The sequence below is a fragment of the Diabrotica virgifera genome, chromosome 4 (genome assembly GCF_917563875.1).
Source record: "Diabrotica virgifera virgifera chromosome 4, PGI_DIABVI_V3a".
NCBI classification, from domain to species: Eukaryota; Metazoa; Arthropoda; class Insecta; order Coleoptera; family Chrysomelidae; genus Diabrotica; species Diabrotica virgifera.
The window spans coordinates 129,672,039-129,692,154 of record NC_065446.1 but is presented as its reverse complement, the minus strand read 5'-3'; the positions used below and the strand labels follow the sequence as shown (position 1 = coordinate 129,692,154).

At 33.5% G+C, this 20,116-nt stretch overlaps 1 protein-coding gene across 2 annotated transcripts in view; it reads left to right on the top strand.

Annotated features, from left to right (window-relative positions):
- The window catches only part of LOC114335879 (WASH complex subunit 2C), a 136,242-nt gene that overhangs the window by 76,605 nt on the left and 39,521 nt on the right, over nt 1–20,116 (top strand). Inside the window, exons 10-11 of one of the 2 annotated variants that reach the window (XM_028286168.2) lie at nt 3,224–3,382; nt 9,177–9,507. In XM_028286168.2, the coding sequence (XP_028141969.2) occupies nt 3,224–3,382; nt 9,177–9,507 (490 nt within the window). The remainder of the gene's footprint in view (nt 1–3,223; nt 3,383–9,176; nt 9,508–20,116) is intronic. The other variant, XM_028286169.2, reaches the window with a different exon arrangement.

Sequence of the window (20,116 nt, the reverse complement as noted above, 5' to 3'; positions counted from 1 at the left end):
TTTAATTTTTCTTCTATTTCTTTCAGTTTGCTCTCGTTGTATTTTCTCTTTTTGCTGCGACATTTTCTTTTCATGATGTTTCTCAATTCTCTATATTCTTCTCTAGTGCTTTCTTCGTCATTTGTGAGATTTTTGAGTCTTACCTTTCTTATTGCTTCTGCTACTTCTTGACATTCTTCATCATATCAATCTTTTGTTTTGTGTTTTCTTTTGGTTTTCGCTAGGATTGCTTTACTTGTGTTCAAGATTGCTTCTTTTATATTTTCCCATTGTTTGTCTGGGTTTGACGTTTCTTGTTCCCTGATTAGTCTGTTGGTTATTCCCTGTTCATACTTCTTCTGTGTGTTGTTATCTTTTAATAGTCCTATGTTGAATTGATTTCCAATTTTTTTCTTTTGTTTTATTGTTTTTCTTTATGTTATGCTCGATTTTGTATTCTGCTCTCACCAAGTAGTGGTCCGAGTTACAGTCCGCTCCTCTCATGCTCTTTACATTTATTACATTGTTTGCATGTTTCTTGTCTATTAAAATATGGTCTACCTGATTTAGTGTCTTTTTATCAGGGGAAATCCACGTTCCTTTATATATATATATATATATATATATATATATATATATATATATATATATATCTTTTCGGCGTAATTGTGTGCTTCTTATCACCATTTGCCTTTCTGTTGCAAAGCCTATTATTCTTTGGCCATTATCGTTCGACACCTCATGCTTACTATATTTCCCTATTATGTGCTCGTATATATTCTCTCTTCCGACTTTGGCGTTGCAGTCTCCCATTATTATTTTGATGTCAAACCCTGGTAATTTATCATATTCTCTTTCCAGTTGCTCGTAGAATTCATCTTTTTCTTCTTCTGTGGCATCTTCAATCGGTGCGTGTACATTTATTATACTTATGCTTCATTTGTCCCTTTTTAATCTTATTGTGCATAATCTATCTGATATTGGTTGGAATGCCATTACTCTTTCCTTACATTTTCGCTGTATTATAAAACCTGTTCCTAACGTTCTGGTTTCTCCCCCGCTTTTAAAAAATACCACGTCTTCTATTTCTACTATTTCTGTCTCCAATTGTTTTGTCTCTTGTAAAGCTATTATTTCTACATTATATGTTTTAATTTCTCTAATTAATTCTTTGAGTTTTCCTGTTTCGTATGTGCCTCTTACATTCCATGTACCCAAGTTGACTTTAGTTTTCTTTTTGTTATTTTTACTTATTGCCTTGTCCATTGCCTGCGTCGTTTCCGTCTCATTTTTCTCTGTTGCAAACTGTATCTTGTCATTTTTCGGCTTTTCTTTTTTATTGCTGTCTTGATTTGTTTTATTTCCATAGTTCGTAATCCTCTTCTTTGCATTTTTCGTCGTCCTTTGTTTCCTTTCATTGCTGTTGCTTAGTTTTTTGCTTTGGTCTCTACCACCAACGTTTGGTTCTTTCCATCCCAGTGCCATATTTCATGATCGGCATATATTTTCTTATATCCTACTTTCACTTTTCTTCCTTTCTTAGTTCTTGCGCTTTTTGTCTGACACGTTTCTGTCCAATTCTGTCGTTCTTTGATAGGTCATCGTTGATATAAACCAGACCTTCTTCTCGATTTCTCAATTTGGTTTTGTTTCGCATGATTTTTCTTTTATCTTCTTCCTTTTCAAGCTCCACCAAACAAACTTTTTCTCCTAACTTCAGAGCCTTCTCTATTTGTACATCTACTTCTAATTCTGTCTGCATAACATTTTTCATTGCATGCTTTAGGATATCTGGGCCATTTGTATCTATGTTCAGACCCTGTATAACTATATTTTTTCGCCTTTTTTGATTTTCTAAACTTTCAGGCCTTTCTTCTATTTGATAAACTGCCTGTTTTAGTTTTGTGTTTTCTTCTCTTAATGTTATATTCTCCTGTCGTAGTTCTCTTATTTCATCTCTATATTCTTCCTGCTCTCTACGCATCTCATTAAGTTCTCTTGATTGTTCCTCGATTTTTAAACTTACTCCTGCCATCATTTCCATAATTTTTTTGTACATTCTCCTCCATTTTCTCCATCTGTTTATTTTTCGACTTTTGTTGAAAGCCCGTCCCAATTCTTCCTCTTTTCTCTTCTTGTCGTTTTCGTCTGTCTTAGTACCGTCACTTTCCATTCGAAATAGCTCTTCGTATTTTTTATCTTCTCTGCTCATTGCAACTGGTTCGTTTCACTGCGATAAAAGCCTCGTTCGGACTATCTCCTCAGAAACTTAACCTTTCTCAGTGTAACGTTTTACTTTTTTTCTTTTTTTTTAATAAAATTATATTGAGCAGTATATATTATTTTGATCCTCCCTAGTTACAGGACTTCCCTGTCGAATTGGCAACACCGCGTTCCAATCGAACGAGGTTCCACTTCGAATAATCGATGACGTTTTATTTGCTTATGTGTTATGCTTACCTTTTATTTTTGCCAATTTAGAGCACACTTTTAATATTTTGTTTATTATTTTTTGTTCTGCGCTAAGATTACTCACTTAACTTCACACTTTATACATTAGATATAATTGATTCACTCTGCATTTCGCGAAAAATTCGGGTTTAATGCAGGAGCAAACTAATTAGTAAAACTAATACAAAAGAACTTCGCCGTGAAACGAAAATAAGAGACGTATTATATTTTAGTTTGTTCAGAGAGCGCCATAAACACACTTACTAGTTTCATTCTTATTAGAAATCACCAGAGAGTGTAATATACTATAATGTAATGTAATGTTATGTAAAACACCTTAGATATAGTTGTCGTCAATTTTTACTCCCATCTGTCCACATTTCTTGTTCACGTTTTTTAGTGTTTCATCTGTGTAAAGTTTAAATAAGGTCGGTGACAGGCAGCATCCTTGTTGTAGTTCTTTATCGACTTTAAACGGTTCTGAGTAGTTTTGTCCAAATTTAATTCTACATTTATTGTCTTCGTAAAGTGATTTGACTGCATTTGTGTATGTGCTATCTACTCAGTGATTTTACATTGCTTTCCACAGGTTGCTGACTGGAATACTATCATAGGCCTTTCGGAGGTGCACGAATACAATGTGCAATTCAGAATTGAATGTTATTGTTTTTTCTATGAGCTGTCTTTTATAAAATCTATTAGAATTTTTTTTCGACATTGTTTATCAACGTGTTTCACGCTGAATTGAAGGCCTAACATAACTTTCTAATTTTTTATGTCTTGTTGATTATAGATCCTCCAGAAGTTGCTACTAAAGACGCTGAAAAAGTCACTGATAATGTCGGTGAATACTTAGATCCAGTCAGTAACTTTAAACCAAAGAGTGGATCATCGTTTGACGACGATTTGTTCCCGAAAGAAGTAATAGTTGATGAAGATAATTTATTTAAAGGTAAATTAAAAATTCCTACCTACTCGTATGGTACAATTATATTTTGACACCTTTTCATTAACAGATGCTGCTCTCCTAAAAATTCCTCCGTAGCTAATATTTTATGAAATGACAGCCATAGTAGTTTCGTTAGAGCCCCGTAGACTGCAGACTTTTTATCGGCCGATCCAGAAGTCTTAAGAAGGCTACAAAAGGATTGCGACGTGATAAAGAACATCAAAACAAGAAAGCTGGAATATTTGGGCCATATTACTAGAGGTGCGAAGTATGAGATATTAATGCTCATAATGCAGGGAAAAATTAAGGGGAAAAGATCCATAGGTAGAAGAAGAATTTCCTGGCTGAGAAACTTATGAGAGTGGTATGGTTGCAGCTCAGTAGATCTTTTCAGAGCAGCCGTCAATAAGGTACGGATAACTGTGATGATAGCCAACCTCCGATAGGAGAAGGAACTACAAGAAGAAGAAGTTCATTGAAGCCGGCTATGATCATCCGATAAAAGGCGAAAAACTTTTTTGGGTAACCAAGTAATTTAGAACGCATTGTGTAGAAACATACAGGGTAGAAAAGCCATATCCATGATGAGCGGCATTCTGTGGGACCAGACAATATCTAAAGCGAACAAACAGCTCATATACAATAGCATACTTAAAAGTATAATCACATATGGCAGTGAAGTTTGGCCACTGAAACAAAGAGCGCAGAAAATGTTACTAGTAACAGAAATGGACTTCTGGAGAAGAGCAGCAGGCAAATCAAGAAGAGATCGGATACCGAACGAGAGAATATGAGAAATGATGGGAGTAACACATACAGTAAAACAACTGGTATGGTACGGCCATGTACAGAGAATGCCAGATGACAGGATCCCTAAACAGATTTTGGCATGGACACCACAAGGGAGAAGAAAAAGAGGAAGGCCGAGAAGAAGCTGGAGGGAGGGAATTGAAAAATAACTAGAGGAAAGAGAAATCCCTCCAGGTCTATGGTTAAACAGAGAAGAATGGCGGTTAGGAGTCGGAAGGCGTCGGAGAACGCTGTAAACCGATAGTAGTAGTGTGTAGAATTTTCCACTGAAATATCTTTCACTGAGAATTCATCATCATCAGCAGCTGTTCCATCCATCGTCGGAAGTAAGCCTCCCTTAGGTGTATCCATTCATTTCTGTTTGTTGTTTTTTGTATCCATTCTTGGCCAGCCATTCACTTGATGTCATCAGCGCATCTTGTTTGAGGTCTGCCTCTACTTCTCTTGCTTGTCTGTGGTCGCCATTTAAGAATTCGCTTCGTCCAACGGTTGTCTTCCATTCTTCCTATGTGTCCAACCATGTTCCATTTTAACATGGCAATCTTCTTTATCATATCTGTTAGTTTTTATCGTCTTCTTATTTCTTCCATTATGAATGGGATGCACTCAAAACTCTCGGAATCTCTTCTTGGTTTTCCTCATCAATTGAGAGCGATAATAACATTTCTGGATAATTTTTGCATTGTGCGACTACTCACTTCAACAGTCAAATAAGAACTTTAGTACTAAATCGTCCGAGAATAGTTGGTTAACAGTTGCTAGTCTGCGCCCCCGTCACCAACTCAACTGTTTAGTTTGGCTCGGTATGCGCACTAACAGCCCAACCCGACCAAACTATCGGCCGATAAAAAGTCTGCAGTCTACGGGAGCTCTTAAATGTGCCATACAAATAACTGGGCAATGTTGCCATAATTATACAAAATCTAATCTTTTACCGAAAAATAAAAGTTAACAAAATTGTAATAGTTAACATTTAATCGTTCCATCTTTTTTACTCTGGCTAATTGGCTTAGTTCCAGCGCCATAAAGCAAAACACACACACACACACACACACACACACACACACACATCTTTTTACAAAATTTTTTGTTTGTACATTTTCACAAATTTTAAAAATATATTCACAGAAATTAAGTCACAGCAAGATTTTTATTAAAATTCAAACATTTCACAAAAAATTTTTAAAGTTTTTGTAAGTTTTAAGAAAATTATAAATATTTTGCAACATGTATACTAATGTTACCAAGTTTTAACAAAATGTTTACAGTAATTAACAACTTTTTTCAAGATATTTACTAAAATATGAACAATTTATAACATTTGTACCAAAATCTTCTTCTTTTTCTTTCTCATAATCCTTGGTGCCTTTCACGGCGTCGGATTCCGCCTCTTATCCATTTCTTTCAAGCACTTTTTTTGGTGGCCAGGTTCTTTATATCCCTTATAGTCATGACTCTCTTTTCACCTATATCATGGATTTGGTATATCCATATCTTCCTTGGTCTTTCCTTTTTCTTTTGTTTCTCATTTTGGCTTCATGTACTTTCTTCGTTAGTCTATTTTGCTCCACACGCTCTATGTGGCCAAACCAGTTCAATCGTTGGTTTTCGATCTTCCTTATTATCGGCTCTTGCCCCATTCTCTCGATATATCCTCATTTCTAAATCTTTCAAACTTCGTAACTCCAGCTATTCTTCTCATGTATTTCATCTCGGTCGCGTTTATCATTGATTCATGTTTCTTTTGCACAATCCCACTTTCCGCCCATATGTCATTATCGGATTAACCATGCTGTTATATTATATACTGAGTTTAGTTTTGTTATTTATTTTTGATCTCCCAAAAATTGTATTATTTAAAGAGTAATGCACGTTAGTAGCTTTCTTCAGTGTATTACGTATTGCTATGTCCTTTTTCCCATAATCTGTTTTTACATTTCCCAAATATTCAAAAGTAGATACTTGTTCTATTACTTGTTCCTTTACTATTATATGTATTTGTATTGCTTTCTTTTTTCTCATCTTCATTTATTATCATAAGTTTTGTTTTATTGAGATTTATTTCCATTTTTAAATTCTGTCTTTTGCCACATGTGTATTAGTTTTCGTATTTTCTGCACCGTGTCTGTTATTAAAACTATATCATCAGCGCATATAAGGGTTGTACCAAATCACCAGGTTTAATATATTTTTGGAAGTAAATTATTTTTATAAAAATCACTTAGTTTTAATGAGATTTTTACAGAAATTAACAACTTTTTGCAAGATTTTGACTGACTAAAGTATCAGAATTTGGGAATATTTTAAGAAAAACTACCGAACTTTGACCTAAATATACCGTTTTTTCCACATGACACATTTGTTTTTTTTTTGTTTTATTGTTTTAACACATTTTTTGTCAATATTTTTACTCTAGTGTAAAATAATTATAGTCAGATGTTAGGTTTAAGTTATGAGATCGAGCTAAGCGATCGCGATTTTTTTTTGTAAGCATTTATTAACAATCAGAATTATATATTCTATGAGTTAATTTGATAACAAGTACAATAGCATATCAACTATAGTATTGTACACTAATATGGCGTTATGAGGTACATCACCCAGCGGTTTCACCTCAGTTTCAGCAATATTCCTAGGTGAGCTTTTGTTAGGTTATGTTATGTGAGTAAGCGAACATCATAGATATATAATACCTTGACTACGCGCTGCAATCTAAAACGTTTCCCCCAGTGCGACAGAGAAAAGTGTTTGTAAACATGGTATGCATCTCTTTCTAATCAGCGGCGTTTATCGACGATTTGACTTTCCCACTGCCGCCGATTTGATAAACACCGCCGATTAGAAAGAGATGCATACCATGTTTACTTTTTCTCTGTCGCACTGGGGAACAGTTTTAGATTGCAACGCGCAGTCTAGGTATTATATCTCGATGGGGTCTATGGCATACATAGACGTCTATGTAAGCGAAATAAGAGATACTTAAAGTTGGGTTAGGTTAGGCAAGCTTGTTTAAGGTTTTGTCAAATTGTTAAGCGACTAGGCGAGATGTGCTAAGTGGGATGTGGAAAATTATAAAATTTCATTAAAGTATGAAAATTGGAAACATATGTTTGATTGTTGTAAACTTTTGAACAAAAGAGAAAATATCTTCTAATAGAAATAATATGTTCCACTTTTTTAGACGAATTCTATATTTAAGATCCCAGAACGAATTTTTGGCGTACATATGCACCCAGACACAGACACATCACTTGATATATCTATCTATCTATATAAGGATTTTCACAGCTGTCCCCTCCTTCCTTCTTTCATCCAACGTCTCCAGTCGTTTCTGTTCTGCCATTCTCCGTCTCTAAGGTCTCGTCTTTCCATGGCCTCATCCACTTCATCTCTTCATGATCTTCGGGGTATACCTCTTCTTCTCTTTCCTATTGGGCTCCAATCCGAAATCTTTGATATCCACCTTGTACGGTCTGCTCTTCTCACATGTCCATACCAGATTAAACGTTTTTCTTCGATGTAGCTGAGCTGTTCTAGTGACATTCTTCATTTTATCTCCTCATTTCTAATGCGATCTATTCTTGTTATGTTACTCTGCAGCTTCTTCTCATGAACTCCATTTCAGTTGCTGTAATTTTCCACCTGTTTCGTTTGTTCATTACCCAATTCTCTGCTCCATAGGTCATTATACTACGTACCAAGGTGTTATATATGAGGCTATCAGCGCAAAAGTGGTGTAACCCACATTTTTGCAAAATGCTGTTTTGGTGTAAAATACATTCGTTACATTATAATCTTCAATACAACAGTAGTGTAAGCCACCTTTTAATACCCATCAACGGATGGCGCTAAAAAAATCTGTTTTTGCACGGGTCGTATTAAGCAAAACTATAGAGCAAGAGTGGTGTAACCTCGTTAAAGTAATTATGTACTCCGATCAGTGTGGGGGGCAAAATAGAAATATTAAGTTGGCATTGATTTGCCAGTATGTGGTTTCTAATCCGGAGTTCACTATTGAAGAAATAGATCATAAATTTTTGGTAAGTGGACATTCATACCTACCCTATGACCAAGATTTTGGCCTAATAGAAAAAAATAAAAAATTCTTTAAGGAAATATATGTACCATATGTAACATATAACTGTAGTTATATGGTAAGTAATTAAAACGGCTCGAAAAAAAAACATTCAAAGTTATACAACTGATTGCAAGTGATTTTTTCTCTTCCAAATCACTAGAAAAAAATATAACTAATCGAAGAATTTCAGTTGGTAAAACCAAAGAGGAGTGGTTAAAAATTCAGTGGTTAAAATTCCATAAACTTCATCCATTTTCAATCTTCTACAAATACTCAAATAATGAAGAAGTTCTCTTTGAAGAAGTCAGTGTGAAGAGAAGGCAGTCAGAAACTGTAGTACAACTAGATGCTTTGGAAAAACCAACTATTGCTGAAAAAAAAAAGAACTTTTTGAATTGTTACAGTTCATCCCGCATAAGTACATTATACTTTCTATAATAGCCTTAATAGTTCCAACAGAGTCCAGGATAAAGTGTTTCATTATGAGTCATACGAAGAATTACCATAACTATGTACTATTTGCACTGTTTCCTAATAAAACTTGTGCTCATGTGGTGTAACCTGTTTATTATTTCACATACAATCAAAATATGATACGTGCGGAAGTGGTGTAACCCACATTTTTTTTTCTAATTATTAGCTTAATTAACACAAAACTATACAGTTAGTGTAGATTCTAAAGTATTTTTTATAAATCAAAAACAAAGCAAATAAAATAATGTTTACAAAAAAAATAAATTAAAAATCAATTTACCCAAATTTTAATTCCTTATTATCTCCTAAGTAAGTAGTCTGGGGTTACACCACTTTTGCGCTGATAGCCTCATATATTCTCTTCTTTGTATTTCTGGTAATCTGTCTAATCTGTCTAGTTTTTCTTGATATAGGATTATTGTTTTTCATTTATAGGAAAACAACCAACAAAACCTGCCGTTGCTGAAAAACCTCGACCAACGTCTACTACTACCAACATATCAGACGTAGAAACACTTCCCTCCTCTAAATCTATTTCTCCACCAACTCTTTCGGTTCCTTCAGTCGTCAGTCTGTTTGATTCTACTCCACCACCAGACGAGGATGACTGGGACACCAAATCGGACACGTTTTCCGACCCAGACGATTTTCTTCCATATAGACCAGTGGAAAATAGCAGTAATAGAGCGAATTTGTTTGACAATGAGCCTCCATCGTTGTGTGCCGAAGAATCTAGCGACGTAGTAGAAGACGACAAAAATGCAAGGTATATTTTCACTTATTTTTACAATTATTTTACTTTTTATAGTATATCGTACACTATATTTTTTTCTACGACTATATTATTGAAACGTACAAGTTTGTCAAAAATGAATAACCATTTTCAATTTCGTCGCAAAACGAAAATACAACCGAACCATATTCTAGTCCAATCAGAGACTGCAGCAAGCACCTCTATCGGTTTCGAAACTTATTAGTCTCTCATCAGGAGGCACATATGCTGCTCTCTCTGATCCAACCAAAACAAACCCCAGTGTGCAGTCCCGGATTGCAACGAACGAAATGGCATAGATGCCCTAGCGGCAACTGCTACCAAAATTACTAAGTTTTCACTCTAATGGCATATAAAACAACATAATGCTATTCTACATCCCACCAGAATGAAAACAATGGGAACCTTCTCTGGTTACACCTCCGAGGCTTCTACAATTTGCAAGCCATACGGATGCTGAGACTAAGGAAGATGAGGAAATTCTACAATTTACAATTCACGTCCCATCTGCTCAGCGCGGTAAAGTTCCAACGAGAATGGTTCCCTTCATACTCCAATCAGAGTAAATGTAAATCAAAAAAATGAATAACCATTTTCAATTTCCTCAGTCTCAGCCCTCATCTTCCTTAGTCTCAGCATCCGTATGGCTTGCAAATTGTAGAAGCCTCGGAGGTGTAACCAGAGAAGGTTCCCATTGTTTTCATTCTGGTGGGATGTAGAATAGCATTATGTTGTTTTATATGCCATTAGAGTGAAAACTTAGTAATTTTGGTAGCAGTTGCCGCTAGGGCATCTATGCCATTTCGTTCGTTGCAATCCGGGACTGCACACTGGCGTTTGTTTTGGTTGGATCAGAGAGAGAGAGCAGCATATGTGCCTCCTGATGAGAGACTAATAAGTTTCGAAACCGGTAGAGGTGGTTGCTGCACTCTCTGATTGGACTAGAATATGGTTCGGCTGTATTTTCGTTTTGCGACGAGATTGAAAATGTTTATTCATTTTTGATTTACGTTTACTCTGATTGGAGTATGAAGGGAACCATTCTCGTTGGAACTTTACCGCGCTGAGCAGATGGAACGTGAATTGTAAATTGTAGAATTCCCTCATCTTCCTTAGTCTCAGCATCCGTATGGCTTGCAAATTGTAGAAGCCTCGGAGGTGTAACCAGAGAAGGTTCCCATTGTTTTCATTCTGGTGGGATGTAGAATAGCATTATGTTGTTTTATATGCCATTAGAGTGAAAACTTAGTAATTTTTTGTGCAAGTTTGTGTTTATACTTTTTTATATGAAATGAGTGAAAAATAATTTCGACCACGAATCCAGTAATCTGTTAACCGAGGTACACTAGTACCAAGCGGCGCCGCTAAGAGAACACTCCAATAATGCGTCGCAGATTACTTTAATGAAACGTGGTCATTTTGTACTCTAAAACCGAATAAGGTATGACAAAAAAGAAAATAATCGTTTCGTTTTGATTTATTTCGAGTCTCTTGCCATCTTCTGACGCCTGATGTTACGGAATCTATTCCTTGTCAAAGAGGCTTTACAAGAAGACTGAATTGCACCATAACGAAACGAAGAAGAACTGCAGATATTAAAATATTTGCACCGGAGTATGGTTAGACTGTCCTCTAACGGGGAATGATGAAATGAGTGAAAAATAATTTCGACCACGAATCCACTAATCTGTTAACCGAGGTACACTAGTACCAAGCGGTGCCGCTAGGAGAACACTCCAATAATGCGTCGCAAATTACTTTAATGAAACGTGGTCATTTTGTCCTCTAAAACCGAGTAAGGTATGACAAAAAAGAAAACAATCGTTTCGTTTTGATTCAATTCGAGTCTCTTGCCATCCTCTGACACCTGATGTTTCGGAATATATTCCTTGTCAAAGAGGCTTTACAAGAAGACTGAATTGCACCATAACGAAACGAAGAAGAACTGTAGATATTAAAATATTTGCAGCAGAGTGTTTTTAATATCTGCCTGATTATTTAAGAATTTTGTGGAACGAGCCTAACCAAAACAGTTGAACAACGATATCTAGCGAATTCCATAAAAGTTTAACTGCGCCAGTGAAATAGAGACTAAAACGGTATTATTGAAGAGTTATTGCTATTAATATTCAAATAAAAAGAAAGTCAAAGATGACAGACAGTGATAATAATAGATCAGAAATAGACATTTCATGATTTTTTACTTTTCTCTATTTTTTGGGGGGGAAAGATTGAGTTTAGATATTTGGTGTTTGGGACTTTTTAGATAAACTAATTTTAATATTATGAGGCAGTTGGTGTAATTAATTCACCATCAGAAAACATGACTGTCCTTTTGGCTATGCCGGTGCCATTAAGTAAAAAAAATGTAATTGAGTTAGAAATGGCAATTTGGCGATTGGTATCTTTTAGATAAGCTCTATCCAGATGGTGGTAAAAGGAAGAACAACGTTGAACTAGGAAATGTGAAAATACACCGAACACCAGATAAGATGAAAACAAAAACAATTGAAATAAATGACCAGAATGAAATGATGGAATTTTTTTTTATGCTTGGACTATAGTCATTCAGCCAGTCTCAATCAAAAGTAAATGTATTAAAAATATTGCCAATTAGTGAAATAGTGTTATTATACTAATATTACAATTTTGTACTTCTTATTTTACCTACTCATTACAGCTAATGTACATACTATGTTAATAAATATTATATATATATATATTATACTTAATGTTTTTCAAGAACACATAGTGTATACATTTTACAAATAAAATTATTAATGTTAATATTTAAAATAAATGCATTCTTTTTTTTGTTTTGTTTTTTGCTTTGTTTTTTTGTATTGTTTTTTGTTTTGTTTTTTTTGCTTTTTTTGTCACTACGATAAGATGTTAACCCGGTTCAACCCCTCGGAGGTTTAAATCCTCTTAGTGATTTTTTTTCTTTAAATTTTTTTTATATATTTTTGAAAAACCTCGATGGAATATATGATGGAATTAATGAGGCAAGTAGTAGATGACAACAAAAGAAAAAATGAGAATCTTGAGGATATAAAAAAATAAGATGGGAAATATAATGGACAAAATCGAAATAACTGCAAAACTATGCCAGAAAGTGTGTGTGTGTTTGGCATCAGACAGAATCTATTTGGACACAGACTATAACTTAAGATATATCAAACGTCTACTTTTGTCCTAGTCACAAAATTAACTAATGTATCATACACTCTTTTATCAAATGAAGCAAGGAGTGCTGAAATATTTACTGGAAGAGGAAATTTTATATTATTTAAATCCGTCATTATAGGCTATTGATTATGTTCAAAATAAGAGAGCTAAAAGGAACTACAACGTTAACGGGATTTTATTGTCTCATATAGTCAATGGACCTCTAAATTTGAAAAAACTTCGGAGTGCTACCATTTAAATGGGTGCGTTTTTGAGAAATGGGTGAATTAGTCCCTAGGCACAGGGTGAATTAGGGTGAGTGCTATTCACTTTTGGTACAAAGACCTCTACAGGAAAATTGTTCCAGGTTAACCTTACTATCGAAATATTACATTTTATAGTAAAAATATTTTTATTTACAAAAATACACTGCGGTGCAACAAAATCGATCCACTAAAAATTTGGTAATTTTTGATGTTTTGAATTTCCTAAACCTGTTGTCCGAATTAAGTGATTTTTTACCACGTTATAGCCTTACCCATTGACAATATCGATGTAATAATATTGTTGCTAGACAGTTAAACTGTCATTGTATACCGGGTGTACGAATCAAACTGTGTTTTGTTCTCAAAGTTCGCATCACCCTGTGGACTATTTTAGCATTTATAAAATACTATTAAAACCCAACTGTAGCCTCAGGTTTTCTTAACATTTTGTATTTCAATTCATTCACTTATCTTGAATAATAAAAAAGTTAGATACTTTAACAACTGGCCATGTTCGTCATCAGTACAGGGTGTTTCTAAATAAGTGCGACAAACTTTAAGGGGTAATTTTACATGAGAAAATAATGACAATTTGTTTTATAATCATATGCCCGCAAACGCTTCGTGTCCGAGATACGGGATGTTCAATTTCTTTTTACAAACTGAAGATTTATTTATTGCTTTAAAACCAGTTGAGATATGAAGATCAAATTCGTTGGGTTTTAAACCGTAGTTATTGCACATTTTTTGACATACAATTAAGAATTTTATATTCACCATTGGCGTGCGTACGGGTAATATTATCGGTCATAATACCCGTTTGCCCGCCACTGGTGAATATTAAATTCTTAATTGTATGTCAAAAAATGTGCAATAACTACGTCTTAAAACCCACCAAATTTGATTTGCACATCTCAACTGGTTTTAAAGCAATAAGTAAATCATCAGTTTGTAAAAAAAATTGAACATCCCGTATCTCGGAAACGAAGCGTTTACGGACATATGATTATAAAGCAAATTGTCATTATTTTCTCATGTACAATAACCCCTTAAAATTTTGTGCAAATATTTTAGAAACATCCTGTACTGATGACGAACATGGCCAGTTGTTAAAGTACCTAACTTTTTTATTATCCAACATAAGCGAATGAATCGAAAGACAAAATGTTAAGAAAAGCTGAGGCTATAGTTGGGTTTTAATTTCAGTATTTTATAAATGCTAGAATCCACAGGGTGATGCAAACTTTGAGAAAAAAACACAGTTTGATTCGTACACCCGGTATACAATGATAGTTTGACTGTCTCGCAACAATGTTATTACAGAGATATTGTCAATGAATAAGGCTATAACGTGGTAAAAAATCACTTAAATCGGACAACAGGTTTACGAAATTCGAAACATCAAAACTCACCAAATTTTTAGTACATCGATTTTTTTTGCACCGCAGTGTATATTTAAAAGAAAAGCAAAAAAACAACACGAAAAAAAGCAATTTTGTTTTTTGCCCCATAACTTTTTTCCACATGGATATAGGTATAGACATTGCTTCAGCAGAAATTAACTAACATTCTGTCTCTTTAAAATGGCGTTTAGCAGAAGTCTCTAGGATTTAAATTTTCCGAAATAGGATTTTTCAAAATGCACCGCTCACAGCATTTTTGGACCATTTTCCCCATTATTTTGCAAACATTGTTCTGTAACTTTTTTTTACGCATTTCTAGTATATGAATTGGAACATTTATTAGAAAGAGGATTTATTACATTTAAAATGGTCTATTGTATAAGGTTGCTCGACTACTTTGAAGCAAGTTCTGCTGTTTCAAGGTTTCATACTTTTAATGATTTTTGATATTTTTTATGATTTATTTTTAAATTTCTCATTATGACTTTTTTTCTTGTACATTTAGGGATATACATTGTATAATAGAAAACAGCCTATTTTCTTTACTTTCAAATGGTGTATTCCAAAAAAATCTAGGACTATTTTTAAACAAGATATCCGTAGGATATCCAAGAGTATCCGTAATTTGAAAAAAATTTAAAAATTTTTATTTTTTTTTTCAATTAGAAGAATGTAATTGCATATTATAATATAATTTTTAATTCCAAATAATTTTTCTAATAACGCTTTTCGATATTGTGAAATATAAAGGTACTTTACTCGTGAGCAAATTCATATTTTTTAACATACCTCGTACACTATTAATAAAATTTTATATCTGATGATCGCATTTTAGATTTCAGACTAGGCAGAGCATTTTATAAAGAGTAACTTTTTTTATAAAATTAATACTAAAATGTTTTCCATAATATGGTTCCAACTATTGCATGTGTATATGTCACATTTTGAAAAAGCTTATCTTGTTTAAAAATAGTCCTAGAATTTTTACAGTACACCATTTTTATTACTCCATATAGTTTATGAAAAAGGTGAAATTGTTATTTTGACAGGGTATTTTTAAATATTAAAAATAAATACTCTAAAAAAGACAGGTTTTTTGCTAAATTTTTTTAACTGCCAGGTGATCAAACAAATTAAGCGTGCATGTGAATTAAAAGCGCTATAGGTAGGCAGCAGTGTGATAAAAAAGCGTATACCTATAGCTGTTTGCGTCCTCTATCGCAGCGAGTCCGTTCGCTCGTGCAAAATCACGTGACCTGGCGCTACCCATGTTGTTGTGCCTCAAAATGTTGGAATAATATTTATATGGAGTAATAGTTTATTAATTAAAGTAAAATAATACGTACTATACAATAGATTTTGCAAATATGATAGAAAAATGTAAATTATTTATTATTACAAATACATATATAGGTATATCTAGGACATGTAATGAGAAATCAAGAACGTTACAGCCTTCTCCAACTGATTATCCAAGGGAAGGTGAATGGTAAAAGGGGACCGGGAAGAAGACGCATTTCCTGGCTTCAAAATTTACGAAAGTGGTATAACACCACTACCACTGAACTGTTCCGCGCTGCGGTAAACAAAGTCAAGATAGCCATGATGATTGCCAACATCCGGAACGGATAGGCACTTTAAGAAAAAGATACAGGTATAAAAGTAAAAAAATATAAACTATATTAATTCTCTGGCCGAATCTTGTACTTCTGCTTCAAACTCTTCTATATGATCTGTAAATAGTTGTCATATATGTTTAGAATTAATTAAATTAATTATGTGTCCGAATCTTGTACTTCTTCTTCAAACTCTGCATCTGAGCTAAAATATTAATTTTCTTCTTCTTTTTCGTCGGACTCTCTTCGAGACCCGGATTTCTCTATATGATCTATAAATAGTTTTATGTGTTTATTAAATTAATTCAACCTTATTCTTCTTCGTGTGCCTCATCCTTTCAGAACAATGGCAATCATCACGGCCCATTTTATTCTGTCTCCAGCGGTTCTGAAGAGTTCTATTGTTGTTTTTACACTCCACTACTTTAAAATTTTCAACCAGGATATGCGTCTTCTTCCCGGTTCTCTTTTTTCTTCCACTTTTACTTGTATAACCAAACTCATGTTTTTCATTTTTTAGTATGCGACCTTTTTCCTTTTTCATGTTTCTTAATGTTTCCCAGTTTGTTACGAGTTGTGTTCATGATATTTTTTTACATTCTTCGGTAACACCACATCTCAAAAATGGCAACTTTTGTTTTTAAGATGCGCCCGTGATTGTCCAGGTTTTGACTCCGTATAAAAGGACAAAGAATACGTAGCAACTCAATTAATTAATTACTAATTAATTTTTAATTACTTCTAAACACATATTACAACTATTTTCAGATCATATAGAAGAGGAATCTGAGTCTCGAGGGGAGTCTGACGAATAAGAAGAAAATGAATATTTTAGCTCAGATAAAGAGTTTGAAGCAGAAGTACAAGATTCGGACACATAATTAATTTAGTTTATATTTTTATACTTTTATACCTATACAGGGTGTTTCATTAATAATTGTCCATATAGTAACTGGAGAAACCTTAGCACAAAATACGAAGATTTAACCTAAAACACTTAAATAAAATGTGATTCCTTACTTAGTTACAGGGTGTTTTATCTAAAAATTTAAAAACTATTTTTGCTTAGCATTTTAAAACTAATCGACGTATTCTTTTCATACTTGGCAGGAAGTATAAGTATGTACAAATTACTAAATTATGTTAAACAAACGTTTCTGGCTATTTCCAGAGGCGTACGATGGGGGAAAGTGAATGTTTGACCCTTTACAAATTCTACGCCACTGGCGGAATTGCTATTTTAGTTCAATTTTTGGATTCTCCAACACTGGTTTTCGAGATCTTTGAAGTTAAAAATGAAACGACACGGTTATTTTGACTAATGTATTGTGTCGCTTCATTTTTAATTTCAAATATCTCGAAAACTAATCATTTTATCGTTACGAATGAAGAGTATATTATTTACATAAAAAATATTGGAAAATCAAAAAATTACACTAAAATAGCAATTTCGTCAGTGGCGTAGAATTTGGGAAGGGTCAACCAGCAACTATTTCCTGTCATACGCCTCTGGTAGTAGCTAGAAACGTTTATTTATCTTAATTTAGTAGGGTGTACAGTACCTATACTTTCTGCCAACTATGATAAGGATACGCCAAATACTTTTAAAGTACTGGGAACAAATAATTTTTAAATTTTAATCATATGAATCATATCATAAATTAATCAAAATATCTGTGCCGTTTCATTTTTAACTTCAAATATCTCGAAAACTAATGACTTTATTGTTACCAATGAAGGGTATATTATTTACGTAGGAAGTATTGGAGAATCTAAAGATGGCACTAAAATAGTAATTCCTCCAGTGGCGTAGAATTTGAGAAGGATCAACCATTCACTATCCCCGTCGTACGCCTCTGGTAGTAGCTAGAAACGTTTGTTTATCATAATTTAGTAGGGTGTATAGTAGTCGCACTTTCTGCCAAGTATCAAAAGGATGCCTCGAATAGTTTTAAAATGCTGAGCAAAAATAGTTTTTAAATTTTTAGATAAAACACCCTGTAACTCAGTAAGGAACCACATTTTATTTAAGTATTTTAGGTTAAATCTTCGTATTTTGTGCTAAGGTTTCTCCAGTTACTATATGGACAAATATTAATGAAACACCATGTATATGTATTTGTAATAATAAATAATTTATCTTTTTCTATCATATTTGCAAAATCTATTGTATAGTACGTATTATTTTACTTTAATTAATAAACTATTACTCCATATAAATATTACTCCAACATTTTGAGGCACAACAACATGGGTAGCGCCAGGTCACGTGAATTTGCTCGAGCGAACAGACTCGCTGCGATAGAGGACTCGAACAGCTATCGGTGCTCTTTTTCACACTGCTGCTTACCTATATCGCTTTTCATTCACATGTACGCGTAATTTGTTTGATCACCTTTCAGTTAGAAAATTTCATAAAAAATACCTCTCTTTTTTAGAATGTTTATTTTTAATATTAAAAAATACCCTGTCAAAATAACAATTGCATCCCCCTGTCTCGAAAGTAAGTACATATACAGGGTGAGGCAGATAACTGGCCTATTAGAAATATCTCGAGAACTAAAGGCAACAGAATCATGAAAATTGGAATAAAGTGGTTTTGAAGGATGATCTATTAAATGAAAATATTTTCATCTCTTTGCAACTTCCGGTTATACCGGAAGTTGCTTATAACTTCGTTTTTTTAAATGGGACACCCTGTATATTTTCACATTTTTGGATTCTCTTCGATGTCTTCTTTCTTAAAATATGAGATTTTGTAATATTATACAGGGTATTTTAAAAGATAATTAAGTTTTTTTATTAATTTCGTAGCAAAATTAACACCCTGTAGAATTGTAGTAGTTTGATATCTAAAACTCTACTTACGTTCAAATAATTTTTAATATACTCTACTATTGTTAAGAATCATTAGTATAGCTAAATTTTTAAGTTTAGTATACAGGGTTGGTCAAAACTCGGAATGAGTATTTTCTGAGTTTTCTTAAATGGAACACCCTGTATTTTTGTATTGTAATGAAATGATATTTTATGGTACTTTTTTATTTCTTAAGCATTCCCTATACCTAACTGCTTTAATTTGTGCTTAATTGTTAATCGCACCAACAATCTTAACTACGTAGGTATTTTGATAGCTAAACCATTATTGGTAATTTTAAGGACCAGTCTGGATTAATATGTATTTATTTCTGAAAAATTATTTGGTATTGAGTATTTTCACGGCCAACCTAATAAAATTTTACGTATTTTCTGTTGCAATTAATGTTTAGCTTGAATCACCAATAACTCACAAATTAAAGCAGTTAGGTATAGGGAATGCTTAAGAAATAAAAAAGTACCATAAAATATCATTTCACTACAATACAAAAATACAGGGTGTTCCATTTAAGAAAACTCAGAAAATACTCATTCCGAGTTTCGACCAACCCTGTATACCAAAATTAAAAATTTAGCTACACTAATGATTCTTAACAATAGTAGAGTATATTAAAAATCATTTGAACGTAAGTAGAGTTTTAGATGTCAAACTACTACAATTCTACAGGGTGTGAATGTTGCTACGAAATTAATAAAAAAACGTAATTATCTTTTAAAATACCCTGTATAATATTACAAAACCTCATATTTTAAGAAAGAAGACATCGAAGAGAATCCAAAAATGTAAAAATATACAGGGTGTCCCACTTAAAAAAACGAAGTTACAAGCAACTTCCGGTATAACCGGAAGTTGCAAAGAGATAAAAATATTTTCATTTAATAGATCATCCTTCAAACTCGCTTTATTCCAATTTTTATGATTCTGTTGCCTTTAGTTCTCAAGATATTTCTAATAGGCCAGTTATCTGCCTCACCCTATATATGCATGTATAGTTGTATATTTTATACTGGTTAATAGTGTATAGATTCAGATGCAATCTGCCCCAGAAAATATTCCTGGGGCGCCCATGCAAGCATCTTGCAGAGTTAAAATCTCTCGCAAATCGCCTGGTCTGTTTATTTTCTTTATATTTGAATATTTAAATTTACTTTAAAGTCACGTCAAGATATTTTTTGTAATAACAATTTTTACCCTTTTTTTAACTTTGGGGAGGATTTTTGGGGAAAATAACCGCTACCTTCCACCCAGACCGGCATTTTTGCATTAGGCTAT